General features: G+C 43.0%; 1 protein-coding gene across 1 annotated transcript; it reads left to right on the forward strand.

Moving 5' to 3' along the window:
* The first annotated feature begins 5514 nt into the window (after positions 1-5514).
* Positions 5515-11580, forward strand: LOC124067131 (indian hedgehog B protein-like). Its single transcript, XM_046404229.1, has 4 exons — positions 5515-6413; positions 7747-7904; positions 8219-8322; positions 10481-11580. Exons 1-4 carry the CDS (start codon positions 6108-6110, stop codon positions 11227-11229), a joined length of 1317 nt encoding a protein of 438 aa, XP_046260185.1. The 5' UTR covers positions 5515-6107; the 3' UTR covers positions 11230-11580.
* Positions 11581-13513: the final 1933 nt, after the last annotated feature.

A 13513-nucleotide genomic window follows, 5' to 3' on the forward strand; every position in this document is an offset into this window, starting at 1 on the left:
GCAGTTACCTGTTCCTTTATGCTCCCCTCTCATCTCCCCTATTAACTTTGTTTCCTTTCTCACATTCTTCACATCTTCCTAGGGTGTTTACATCCTCTCCTTCGACTCAGACAAATCTTCCCATCATCCTAATTACACCCCTCTGACCTCCTCTCTCTTCATTTGTGCACTTTCTCTTTTCCTCTTCTCCCATCAGCTCGCACCCCCATGTCCCTCCCTACATTCAAAGCCACGTCCCACTGTCCTTCCTCCAGCTCCACTCATCAGAGGTCACTGTTGTTTTTCTCTGTTGATTCAGTTAGCATGTTTGTATGTATGTGTATGTGTGTGCCTGTGAGTGCGTCTGCATGTAAGAGTATCTCTTTGCTAGCCCATTTCTGTGTTTACCTCTGAGCACCCAGGGTAATCATATTGTCACAGCCTATTTCAGGGTACCCACTCAGCCTCTCTTTCTATCCACTTCTCTGCCTGACTTGTGCTTTTCCACCCATCTCTTTTGTTCTTCATCTTAACTCCACGTTTTTTCCCTCTCTTTTCTTTATTTACCTGTCTGTCTTTGTTTGTCCTCTTTTCTGTTTTGCTTGTTGATTCCCTCTCTTTATTTTCCCCCCCATCTTTCATTCCCTCTTTCTTTCTCACTTGCCCTCCTCCCCTCTTTCCCTCTCTCTGCCCAAAAGTTCTGCAGCCCAGCTGGCATGGTTTTCTAGTGGTGTAGTAAAATATAAATATAATAAGGACGTTTTTGAGCTGGTGAATCCATTCTGAGCAGAGAAACATCACCACAGAGCCCACAGATGTGGCACACACTCAGGAGAGTGAGAGAGAGAGAGAGAGAGAGAGAGAGAGAGAGAGGGATGGAGAGAGGGAGGAGGAAAAAAAACCCTCATTTGACATCGAGAGAGTACATACAGCAGAAACACTAACTGCATTATTGTTGGCATTGCCCAGCTACTGGTCTTGTTATTAGGACACTTCATACAATTTGGACTCAAGTCTTTGTCAACAACTTTTATCCAATCTTTTGAACATGAGTCTCACTCAGCCCTCAGATCTTATTTTAAGACTATTCATTATAAGGAACTTTAAAAGACTATCATCTTGTAATTAATAAATTAGCAATTTAAATGAAATTATAAAAACTTAACTGCTCTCTCAGGTAGAAGTTTGATTTCCCAGTTGAAGCTGCACTCAGACCGCAAGATTGCTGTTTGTACTCAATCAAGGACAGCTGAATTAATTTCAATTAGTCTTCTCTCTTCTTTTCAAAACAAGGCATTTATTTGTCAGAGCTATAGGCCAGAGTGAGTTTCATAATTATAGAAGAAAGACAGATAACAAAATCTATTTTCATTTTATTGTATTTTTTTCTATTCAAACATGGACAGAAATATTCTGAGAGGCTGAGTGTGTTTGTGCATGTGTTGTATCAAAGTGTTTGCTTGTAATAATGCAATTTTGTACTTATGTATTTAAGTTTAACCAAATGCTGCATGTGTTACTGTATACTGCATTTCTGTGTACCTGTGTGTTTCTGTACCACCAGGCATATGTGTTTAGTGTCAGAGCACAGCATACTTGAGTCCCCTGGGCAGCTCTTTGTTTGCTTTAGCCATGCGGTGGCTAGCCTAGCCCGCTAACTCTAAGACACATTTAGCCTGTGCTCCAGTTATATATCATCCTGCTTTTATTTTCCTTCTGTCTGCTCTCTGACCAAACACACTGCACTGAACTGGCCTTTAGCAAGACTAGTACTGGTGCCATTCTCAACCATTGATAGACAGATTTGGTCATTGTGGTTTTCACTGGCTGCCATGTTAGCTCCAGCTTAGCTCTTAAACTGCTCGCACTAGCCAAGTGGCATTCGCTGCCAAAAATGTATGGCAAAATGTGCGAAGTCTGCAGCACATCCAGGACATTTTATCTCCTTGTCTTGGAAGATTAAGGCTTACAAGTTTCAGACAGAACCACTCTCATGCTTAGAAGCTGAGTGTATAAAGACCTAGTGTTAGGTGTTTATTGTGGTCTGGGGTTGGACGCTGGAGTGTGTGGAGGGACAGAAGGAGGAGGAGAAGGAGGAAGAGGGATGGTGGTTTTAGCCACCAGCTGTTGTTACCTTGAGCATAACGTCCTTTAACCCCCATTACAGCGAATCACCACAAGCCACAAACACGCTAGCTTCCACTGACTGCAAAACAACCAAAACTCACTTGTTTACCAGCTAATGTGCCATGTAGGCTGTTCACTCTTTCTTACTCATTCAACCTATTCGTCCTTCTTTTATCAACTCCTTCACATCTTGCTCCCAATACGTTCTCCTTGATAACGTCATATAAATTCCTCACCCTCTCTCATTATCTCTCTGCATCTTAGTTTTTCACATTTTCCCCTTCTCTTTCAATTCATCTCCTTCTTAGCATTTTCTGTCATCTGTATCTTCTTCCTTTTGCTCCACTCAGAGCCTTTGTTGGTTAGTGCACCGGGTATGCGTGGGTAACCCCGGTGCCCATGTAAAGGCTCTGTGCTGTGGACTCATAGAGCCCCAGTGCCAGCAGATGAAAGCAGAGAGAGAGATTCTAGGGCTGGCACCCATGTTCCTCTGTCCTGCCACCGTGGCCTCTTATTTCACGGAGAAAATTAATAACTTTAACAAACATCAATGATGCTTGGTTGGCTGGCCTAGTGTATGTGTGTGTGTGTGTGTGTGTCCGTTCACATGTGAGTGTGTACTACGCACACATGGCTGGATATGTCTGTTTTTGCTTGTGTGTTTGCAGGCCTGCACCCGTGCGTTCGAGCTCACACCTCATGTGAACCATTGCGGCAGTGCAGAAAGAGCCCAACAGAAATAGCGTAAGACAGAAATTGACAGGTTGATGAATACTAACATGGAGAGAAGAATTTTTTGGGAGGGGGTCAGACTCCACTTTGGTTTGGTCTGATTAAATTGTTGTCTGCTTGAAAGGCCATGGTGTCCTTTCTTGAGGCAAAGAGGAACTGAAAGACGGATGGATGAAGGGAGGAATGGAGGAATGGATGGGAGAATGTGACCACTTCTGAAGCATTGTCGACAGCCACGCTGAATAGGCAGCGGGCCTGCCTGGAGCCACGCCCGTATTTATGATCTTCAAAAGAAGGATGACACACACACACACGCACAACCACAAAATGCTGATAGTTACAGGAAAACATATGCTCGTGCAAACACAGATACACACAAATTTACGTATAGATTACTGCTCACGCATGCACACAACTTTTGCACACATGTAGAGACAGTAACACTAAATGAGGCAGACTCAAGTATCAGTACTCACATACTATATGTGATGGGTCACAGTAGCTCTGGAGTTTTTAAAGTGAAATATTGTGTCTTTAACCTAAGAGAGGTGCAAATTACCTTCCAGTGCCTTACATACACAAGCGTCCACATGCCCACTACAGCCAATCTGCTGCTGCAAGGCTGCAAGACTTGCTCACTGATCGCAGGTTGGGGTTCAGTATCTTGCTCAAAAACATCTACTGTGAACAGGCAGGAGGCGCCAGAGGTCAAACCACCCACTCTTAAAAGAATAGTTTAATGTTTTGAGATATTTATTGCTTTCTTGCACACTTAGACGATCAGAAAATAAATGCCACTTTAATGTCTCTATGATAAATATGAAGGTACCACCAGTATCTTGTTAGTGTAGCTTAGCATGAAGACTGGGATGAAGACTGTTTCTTGGCTTTGAAGCCGTCTGTCCTGTAGTTTTGTTGTCAGATTGTCAGGTAATCAGTGGAAATCCCACTGATTACTTCAAAGTTACTTCTTGAGCCCCTCTCAAAAAAATGGCACATAATGTCCTGAAAAACTGCAGTTTGTGATTTGCACAAAATGGTCTTTGTACAGATTAATCAACCGTGATTTAATGTGTTAATCAGTAATCTAATGGTGCTAGCAGGCAATTTTATTAGCTTTAGACAGAGTCAGTATAGTTGTTTTCTGTTGCCTCAAGTCCTTGTGCTAAGCTACGCTAACAGGCTGTTGGCTGGAACCTTATACTTATTTGGCATGAGAGTAGTAGGCTATCGATCTTCTCATCAAGCTCTCAGCAAAAAAGCCAATAAGCAAATGGTTGACATGCTCTACCATCTCAGGCACTGCGAGCCATATATGCAGCTAACAGCTCTGTTAGGCAACTTCTTAGCTGGAAGATTTCACAGAAGGTGATTGATGGCCATGCCCTCCACACTCTTAATAATAATATTAATGGTTAAAGCTACAGTGTAGTTTCTGTGACACTTTACTTCCAAATTACAACTACCACCTTTGTTCCTTACCACTAAAACCCAGGAGGAATTCCTCCTATACAATGAGGTGACACTTAATTGTCAGAGCCTTTCCACCTTACAAAGCTAACCTTAAAACACTACCACTTCTGTATGACAAATTTTGATTTCTTTTAACTGGCCTATGTTCCATACCAGGAAAGCTCTAATGAATTTACACAAGTGTCAGTAGAAGTTCTATTTCGGCAACAAGGTAAACACGGCTATAGATGGCTGTTTACCGTGAGTGAATCTCTCTTTGTTTTTCTCTGCTCCATCGAGAGACATGAAAAGCGTTGTAGCAGCAAAAAATACTTTATGGTGTTTACACTCACAAATAATAAAACACAAATTGTGGAAACCCTCAGCCTTGTACAGTTCAGTTCATTCAAAGGAGTCTGCCCTGGGAAACAGGGGTGAGACCACTGATTTTCTGCGGGCAAATATTTGAAGAGCTAATTTGGAGGAGTTGGGTTTGCTGGTACTAAACAGTGTGTGTGTGTGTGTGTGTGTGTGTGTGTGTGTGTGTGTGATAGAGAGAGAGAGAGAGAGAGAGAGGCACATGCAGCCAGGGATCCAGACAGGCAAAAGTTATTGAACTAATATGCCTAATATGTTCATTCATAATTTTTTTAATCTTGTTGATTAATAGGGCAATTGGCATTGCTATAAATAAGCAATTATTTTGTCAGTCAGTCACTGCCAATCAATCATAGACTTAATCAGTCTGCCAGTAAGTAAGACAAACAGTCCTTTCTGTCTGTCAGGAAGTCCACCTGCCAAACATCTAATCAGTCTGTCTCACAGTAAATTAATCCACCCAGTCAGTCAACCAAACACCAGTCACCCAGTCAACCAATGACCCTTGATCTTATTCGATATTGGAATGCAGCCCAGAAAAAAACAAAACAAAACAAAACAGTGGCTACACACTCCAGGAACTGGATTAGTTTAATTGATTGTGATTGCATTTTTTTTCTGAAAAACAAAACAGATAAATAAATAAAATAGAAAAACTGGGTTGACAGCCTGCTGTCAAGGGCACAGAAAGACAAAGACAACAACTGGAAATGTGAAGTGGCAGCAGTAAAGGGCAAAGCTTATGTTTGCTGCTTGCCTGCCTGCCTGCCAGCAGAGTGTGGACAGGACTCGCCAGTGCGCCCTGTCCCCAGGAGGGGCGGGGTGGGTGGCAGAGTAAGGACAGAGGGAGAGAGGGAGAGGAGAGAGGAGGGCAGGACTGGCAGGGTGCGGTCTGAAGTGGCAACAGATCGTTTTGGATCACTCATAGCCCTTCAATTCAACTGGAAAGCTGCAGCTTGTTGCACGCCGGCCGCATATGGAGAAGAAACGCTTTCAATCCAGAGAGGGCACCAACCAAACAGCAGGCGACAGTGGCTGATGTTGTGACAGTTTCCCAGAGCAAAAGAAAGAGAGGGAGAGAAACCACAACACTGCAACTTGGTTATCAGTAACCACTCTCTCTCTTTAACTCTCTCACCCACCAAATCGACTTTGAACCTGTTTGTTTAAATACACGGACTTTACAGCCTGCACACTTACTGTTGATTCTGTAAGGCGGAGGGAGCGAGGTTTCTCAATTGGGTTCAATTTTTCTGGAGCAGCTAAAAACTTTTTAGTCTCCTCATGGTGCCTGGCACAGCCGCGACGCTGAGCTTCTCCTATCCGAGTTTTTCGGACGTGATGTTGCGACTGTTACGGACGATGGAGTCGGGAACTGAACCGGGGAGGTACTGAAGACATCTCTCTCCCTCGGGAGAGTCCTCCCTCCCCCCGGGGCGATGCGGATCTCCTTCCTCCTTCTCACCACCTCTCTGTGTGCCTTGGTCCTCCTCCTCGCACCTGCCTCGGAGGGCTGCGGGCCGGGGAGGGGGTACGGCAAGAGGCGGCTCCCGAAGAAGCTCATCCCGCTTGCTTACAAACAGTTCAGCCCCAACGTCGCCGAGAAGACGCTGGGAGCCAGCGGGAGACCCGAGGGCAAAATAACGCGCAACTCCGAGCGCTTTAAAGAACTGACTCCGAATTACAACACAGATATCATCTTCAAAGATGAGGAGGACACGGGCGCTGACAGGCTCATGACCCAGGTAAGAACGGGAGATAAGCAGCGTCGGGAGGGCACGGATGCGGGACATCTGGCACAGATCCGCAAGGATGGATCACCGATCCTGAGTGCTGGCTGCTGCTATACACCTGGCATTGTATTATCCGTTGGATATAGTGATAAAAATGTAATCTAATTTGGTTCACCCAGAGCTGACAGGTGACTGCATTAGACTAAATCCGTGTACCTGAATGAACTGACTCGCTCGAGACGTAATTAGACACACTGTTGAATCCAAGTGTCTGCTGAATGTTTGCTGTCTGTTAAATGTTTAAGCCAAAATGATTGATTTCATTGACTCTCGGCCTTTCGTTTCACCTCTGGATTTTGCTACCTGACATATTTAAGGGCTGTTACTGCCTCGAAGTATTGCTTTTACTCCCAAACTAAGCCGTCGCTCTCAGTCATCGTCAGTGTGCAATTTCTCATCAGTGCGTAAAGCGGTTCATTTCAGGGTTAAACCGAAGGATATGTAGGACACGATTAACCAGTCGATGAAGCAATTCTATTTTTACTTTCATATCAAAATCTTCAAGGATTTTTTGGCCCACAAGAAGGCACCTCTCATCCATATGTCATAGTATAAACTGGAGGAATGGCTCCTTCAGCGTAATGCGCCAAATCTGTCAATGCTTGAATATGAATCGGTTGATATGCAAAACAAATACCTTAATTCATTCATTAAGTCATTCAGAAAACATTGACTTTAGTCACACTAGAAATTCCTCGCTTCAAATCAGATGAGTTATTGGAGCAAATAAATCTCCACTACCGAGAGGCGTCTTGACCTCGATCCTTACGTAAGAACCTGAGCACACTGCTCAGTCATCCCCAGCAGCCTTACATGGATGCATGGGTGTCCTTTGACCATTCACAAATTTCACCCATACATCAAAAATGCAGAACTCCAACAGAGTTATTATTTGAATTCCTTTGTATGTGTTGTGAGTGTATTTTAGCCACTTTCCCGTGCTTCTCTTCATCTGTCTGGGCTACACTCTGTCGTTCTACTTTTTTTCCCCACCTTCAATGTCTCTGCATAAATGTGATGATAATGATGTCTCTTACTACTCGTCCCACCACACACACACACACACACACACACACAGTATATGCCTCTTTTTTCCCTCTGGGGTTAGGTATCTTTATTGATCACATGACTGCGACTGTCCCTCTTACTCATCACACCCAGCTCTTCTCACAACATCCCTCTTTTTCCTCAGTTGATCTTCTCTACCCTCAGCTACTCTATCAGCGTTGCCAAGACAGCTTCTTTGACCTTAACACCCTTTCTTCATTTTCCTCCTCCTCTTTAGCGTTGTAAAGACAAGTTAAACTCTCTGGCCATCTCTGTGATGAACATGTGGCCTGGTGTTAAGCTCAGAGTTACAGAGGGCTGGGATGAGGACGGTCACCATTCAGAGGACTCGCTGCACTATGAGGGACGGGCTGTTGACATCACCACCTCAGACAGGTAGGCATGCAGTAGGGCACATCCTGTGGCGTAGGCCAGACATAGACCGGGCAAGATTTAAATTGTTTAGTCAGTTACGACAGTCAACAAGCCAGACAGTCAGTCAACTTGGATCTAAATGATCAAATTCAGGTTTGAGTCTGTGCCAAACTCCTCTTGAAACTGCTCTATTTTAAGCACACTGAATCACATATATAAATGTATGGACATCAGTGGGAAAATAAAGCTTTTGTGAGCATGTTCATTCAGTGTAAGTAAAAGTTCACATTTGAATCACATTTGGAGATAAAATATCTTTCTATTGTTTTTCACAGGGACAGAAATAAGTACGCCATGTTGGCCCGACTGGCCGTAGAAGCTGGATTTGACTGGGTCTACTACGAGTCCAAAGCCCACATTCACTGTAGCGTCAAGTCAGGTAAGACATGAGCAACAATGCGCAATATCTATAAGTGTGTTTGTGTGTGTGTGGCCAGCTGTCATTACCACTAATGAGGTTGATGCCAGACTTTCTGTTGGTGTTACCTCACCTTTCAGTGCCACTGCCATCAGTCTGTGTATGTGTTTGCGTGTATGGCCTATGGGGAGCCAATCAAAGCAGGGTGTGCACCTGTGCTCCTTGTTGTAATTCAGTCACAGTCAGATCACATCAAATATGATCTTTCACTGTGATTTTATGTTATTTTGCTGTATAATCCATCATAATACATCTGACATGGATGTAGGCTAGGGTTAGTGGCAGTACAGTAGATAACATTGCAAATGTCATGTCATTTTTCTGATCAAAAACTAATGGAATAACATCCAGTGGATAAAAACAATCTGATCAATTAAAAAATATATATATGTATAAACATCTACTGTAAATTTAAAGTGACATCTGGCTCACCTCTCTGCATTTCTGAGATTTCCAGTTTCATTGTTAATATTAACTCACATCACTCCAACACACACTTTCCGAAAAGCCAGTCAGATACAGTTCTTTCGCAAACAATACTTGACTGCATTCCACCTCCAGCTATTCTAACGTTTGATACATTTTAGAAATCCATTTACCCATGTCTGGTACCACCAGCCATTTGATGCCAAACTACATTCTAGCAGTCCACTGAGGTTAGTAGGCTGTGAGATGATTAACTCTCTCTTTGTTTTGCTGTTGCTTTTCTTTCAGTAGGTTTCTCTCAGATCTCTTATCTAAGTCTTATCACCTCTCAGTCACAGCCCTCCTTTTCTGCAGCCTTCGGGCTTACAGATACACACACCTTGGACAAATATTTGGTTGCCTTTAGACTGCTTCAAGACAACCCTCCCGAACACACACACAGACAGACGCACACAGATTTATACTCATTTCAAACTGCCTTCAGTAGTCCCAGCAAATATTTTATTGCTTTTGTTCCTGTTGTCACCTTTCCACTTCCTTTAAGGTCATTCCACAAGATCGTTTCTAGAATACCAGAATTAATTATAAGGAATCGAGCTCATTATAATGGCTCTTTCCTTGTGTGGAGCCATTGTTGGTGGTCATGTGACTCAGTTTAGAACACAAACGCTGCTGTAATCCAAACAGTATCTAGACCCAAGTCTGAGTGTGTGTGCGTTCCTGTCTCTCTGACCCCAGGCCGTGCTCTGGCTGCAGAGATACAATCAGCTGGTTATCCATTAGCTCTTGCTGACTACCTCTTCTTGCCACCTTGTCTCACTGCGTCTTAAAGGGCCACCTTATTCAGAAATATTTCAGAAAAACAAGTTCAAATGTACTCCTTGCCCCATCTGGCAGTCAAAAGGAATAATAACAGCCCAAAAGAACAGAAACGAGCACGTTTTTCCAATAATGTTGTATTACATTACTCAAACTGATGTAAAAATACCAAAGTTCAAAGGTTATCGTGCAAATTAAGTGAAGTAGCAAAGTAGACATACATACCATAGGAAAGCGAGGGTAACTGTCTCCTTAAACAGCGATTTATAAAAGTTTGCCAAATTTCATTTTTTAAAACTCCTCTCCTGTTACCCCACCAATCATTTGACTACTCCTTTTGGAAACAAAACAGCAGATTTGAAGCCAGATTCACAGGCCTTAGTATTGCAGAGTGAATCTTAAGAAAGAGGGTTTCAAACAGCTCAAGTGATGGCGAGAGCAATCAGAAACCACTAAAACCAAGCTGGTAAAGACAATGTTTCTCTGAAGAGTGTTCATGTGTGTGTGAATCAGGTCTAAGAATAAGGACGAGAGCCAGAGTCAGAGAGAAAAACACAGTTTGAACATGAGTCACATTATATCCATATGTTAACAATCCACCACTGATCCACTGAGATAAAGTTGTCCTTGAGTCAGTGTCAAAGTCTCACCTGTTTTATAGATCACTCAGTGATCATGCTGACGCTGTTGAAGTCAAAGTACTGCTGTTCCACCGCTCCACTCATGAGAGGAAGTCAAACTGTATTTCTCTCACGTTGTTCTTCGACTCCTCATCCGTGCATCTTCAGCAAAACAATAACGGCATAACCATTACGAACAAGGTGGAACTATATCAAATAAAATAAGCTTATTTCTCTTTCTTTCGTCTATGCAGAGCATTCTGTTGCAGCCAAAACCGGTGGTTGTTTCTCCAGCGATGCCCAGGTCATCCTCAAGAGAGGGGCTACTAAACAGATGCGTGACCTTCTTCCTGGCGACCATGTTTTGGCGTCTTCAACAGCAGATGGTCACGGCCCCCTACTCTACAGCCCGGTCTTGTCCTTTCTGGACCGCCAGCCTAACGTCACAAAGATCTTCTACATCATTGGCACCAACGCAGGACTTAATATTACTCTTACGGCTGCTCACCTGATCTTTGTCACAGACTGCACTGGTGGGCTGAGGGAGCCACAGTGGGATGAGACAGCTGAAGCACAAGATTTGGGTTCAATACGGGAGGGCAGGCCTCACTGGGAAGCAGGTGGTCTGAGGACAGTTTTTGCCAGTGAGGTCCAGCCAGGACAGTGCGTACTTACATCACAAGGGAAAGTGGGGTCGCGGGCAGCACTTTCAGTCGTAACCTTTGTGGAGGAACAGAGGAGCACCGGGTTGTACGCCCCTCTAACCCAGCATGGGTCCATTGTGGTGAATGGTGTGCTGGCATCCTGCTATGCTGCTGTGGACAATCACCATTTGGCCCACTGGGTCCTGGCCCCACTGAGATTTTTCTACAGCCTGATGGGACCTTCAGAACCGCAGACTGACGGCCTGCACTGGTACCCTTGGCTTCTACAGAGGCTGGGGCAAATGCTGCTGGACGCTAGACACTTCCACCCCTGGGGGATCGAAGAAGGACATAGATAGGAGCCACAGAGATATGTTTCACACTGATGACTTCATTCACTTGCCTGTAATCAGGAGCACCAAAGCACAGGCTGAGGGATCCACACAAGACAATTGATTTTATTATGGAAATGTGTTTTTACCAGCTCTACTTGCCTGTGTTTACTGTATGTTGACAATTGTACATGTGCCATACACATGCAGTTGTGCAAAAGTCAAAGGGAGGAGACTGGGAAGATTAATTGTATACTTTTGGTAATTGTAATTTTATTAATCCCAAAGAGAGGACAGGGATATGACAGAAAATCCAAGATGGTTCTGTAAGTGCTTGATTCAATTTTAAGCTTTAATACCAACAGAAGTACTGATCTAAGTATCAGTTTTTTCAAGTCCCTCTCAGAGCACCTCAGAGATCAAAAACCGGGACTGTGATTCACAACAATAGCTTTCACTAAAACAAAAAGTAGATAGTGAAGTCAGACAATCCGATTTCATCATTACTTTGTACTGTATTTACTGCAATCTGTCAACGTGTATGCATCCTGAGATCAGGCTGGGGCTCATTGATACGGTTAGGAGCAATTTAAACATGCAAAGACTACTTGTACGACACCTTTGGTGAATGCATGAAGGAAACAGGAAGGAAAGAAGACAACAGAATAGCCTGACGAGAACCAGTGACTGAACAAGGTGTGATTTAAAGCTCTGTACGTACAGTAGGTATTTACACAGTTGGGAAATGTTCAGAAGGAAAGAACAACAGGTGAACTCTGCTGATTACTGACAGATTTGTCACTGCAGTAAATCCACTGATTCTTTTCTGTTTTTAGAGCCTTTACTGTATATTCGACTTAATTTACAAAATAATATTTAACTGGACAGTGTGGGATGAAGTTCTACGTATTTACTGAATGCAGTGTAGCTATTTGCTAATGTTGAATTATGGCTTCACATCTGAAAAGGGCTTCGCTGGAACATTATTGAATGGCAGGGAGCGAATGGGCAGACTGTGTGTGTGTACTTCAACTTTACAACATTTGTGAAGTACTGATGCAGGAGAGCTATATGGGCGTTAGAGTGGCCACGCTGTCAGTCTGTTTTTCCATGTTTGTCATCTTTCAGTCAGCTTGATTGTCTCGAGCTGATTCACAGGGTTCATCTATACATCTTAATGTTTTTGTTATTAGTTATTTTATTTAAAAAAGATTTTCATTGTGGTGTTTTTCTTGTCATTGTTTCAGGTTTTCAGTTTTCAGGTCACTTGTATCTAGTTAAGGCATACACAACACTCAGGCTGTATTCAACTACTGTATTAAGCAAAAGCTATGCATCATATTAAATAACAGGCGGTAAATCTCTTTAATCATGAATAGTAAGTTATTGATAGCTCTCCTTTGCATGGACCTTTTTGTATTCCATCTATCACCCGAGACTTAGGATCTAGATTTGCAGAGGTACAAAGATTTTTGGTTTTTAAAACTATGGAAAGCGGAAGCGATAGGTGGCTGAAAGAATATGAATAAACATTCATATTGTAGTTCATATTGTCCTTCCAGTTGCCCGTTTTGTGGATGTTTTGTGAAGACTCAAGCATTGCAAATATCCAGGAACTCCAAGGTTATTCAATCTGCCTGCTATAAGATTTGTCACATATGTATATTAAGCTATTGATGGAGAAACTATTTAAAGATCTATTTTTTAGAAAATAATGTAAACTATTATTATTTTCGGCAACTCTGTGCATATTATTTGTATTTGAAACATAAAGTTGTTGTTTTTAAACCAGAACTACTATGTGCTTTATTTGGTAGCAGCAAACTTATAGAAATGCGTGTCATGTGCCAGCCATAAATAATCGCTAAAGTTCTAAGAAGTGCTGTTTACTCCATGTAATAAACTCCCCTTTTATTTACATCATTTTCAATCTAACAAGCAGGTCCTGGTTTTTTAGATTCGGAAACACCACTGAGGGTTAACGTGTTGTTACGTGAGCTTGACTTCACTGTAAATGGTGAAGCATCACAATAGCTGGAACGATGTGAACGCAGCAGCATGAGTAGCTGTGGTTACAGGGTGGGCTGCTGGCTCGTTTCAGTACCAAGGACAGCAGCACACAGCAACGCTCCAGCATCCTCCTCATGATCCCTCAATGTGTTTTGTTTTTTCTTTTTTCCAGGATGGAGGGTTTTTCCTTGCTTACAGCACACCCTGCTGGCTGCTTCCGTACTTGCAGGGAACAAATCACATGAGCAAACTTCTAAGATAAACAGAATTCAGCATGTGGACTTTTTGCTTTTCTTGCCTT

The sequence above is a fragment of the Scatophagus argus genome, chromosome 11 (assembly GCF_020382885.2).
Source record: "Scatophagus argus isolate fScaArg1 chromosome 11, fScaArg1.pri, whole genome shotgun sequence".
Taxonomy (NCBI): domain Eukaryota; kingdom Metazoa; phylum Chordata; class Actinopteri; family Scatophagidae; genus Scatophagus; species Scatophagus argus.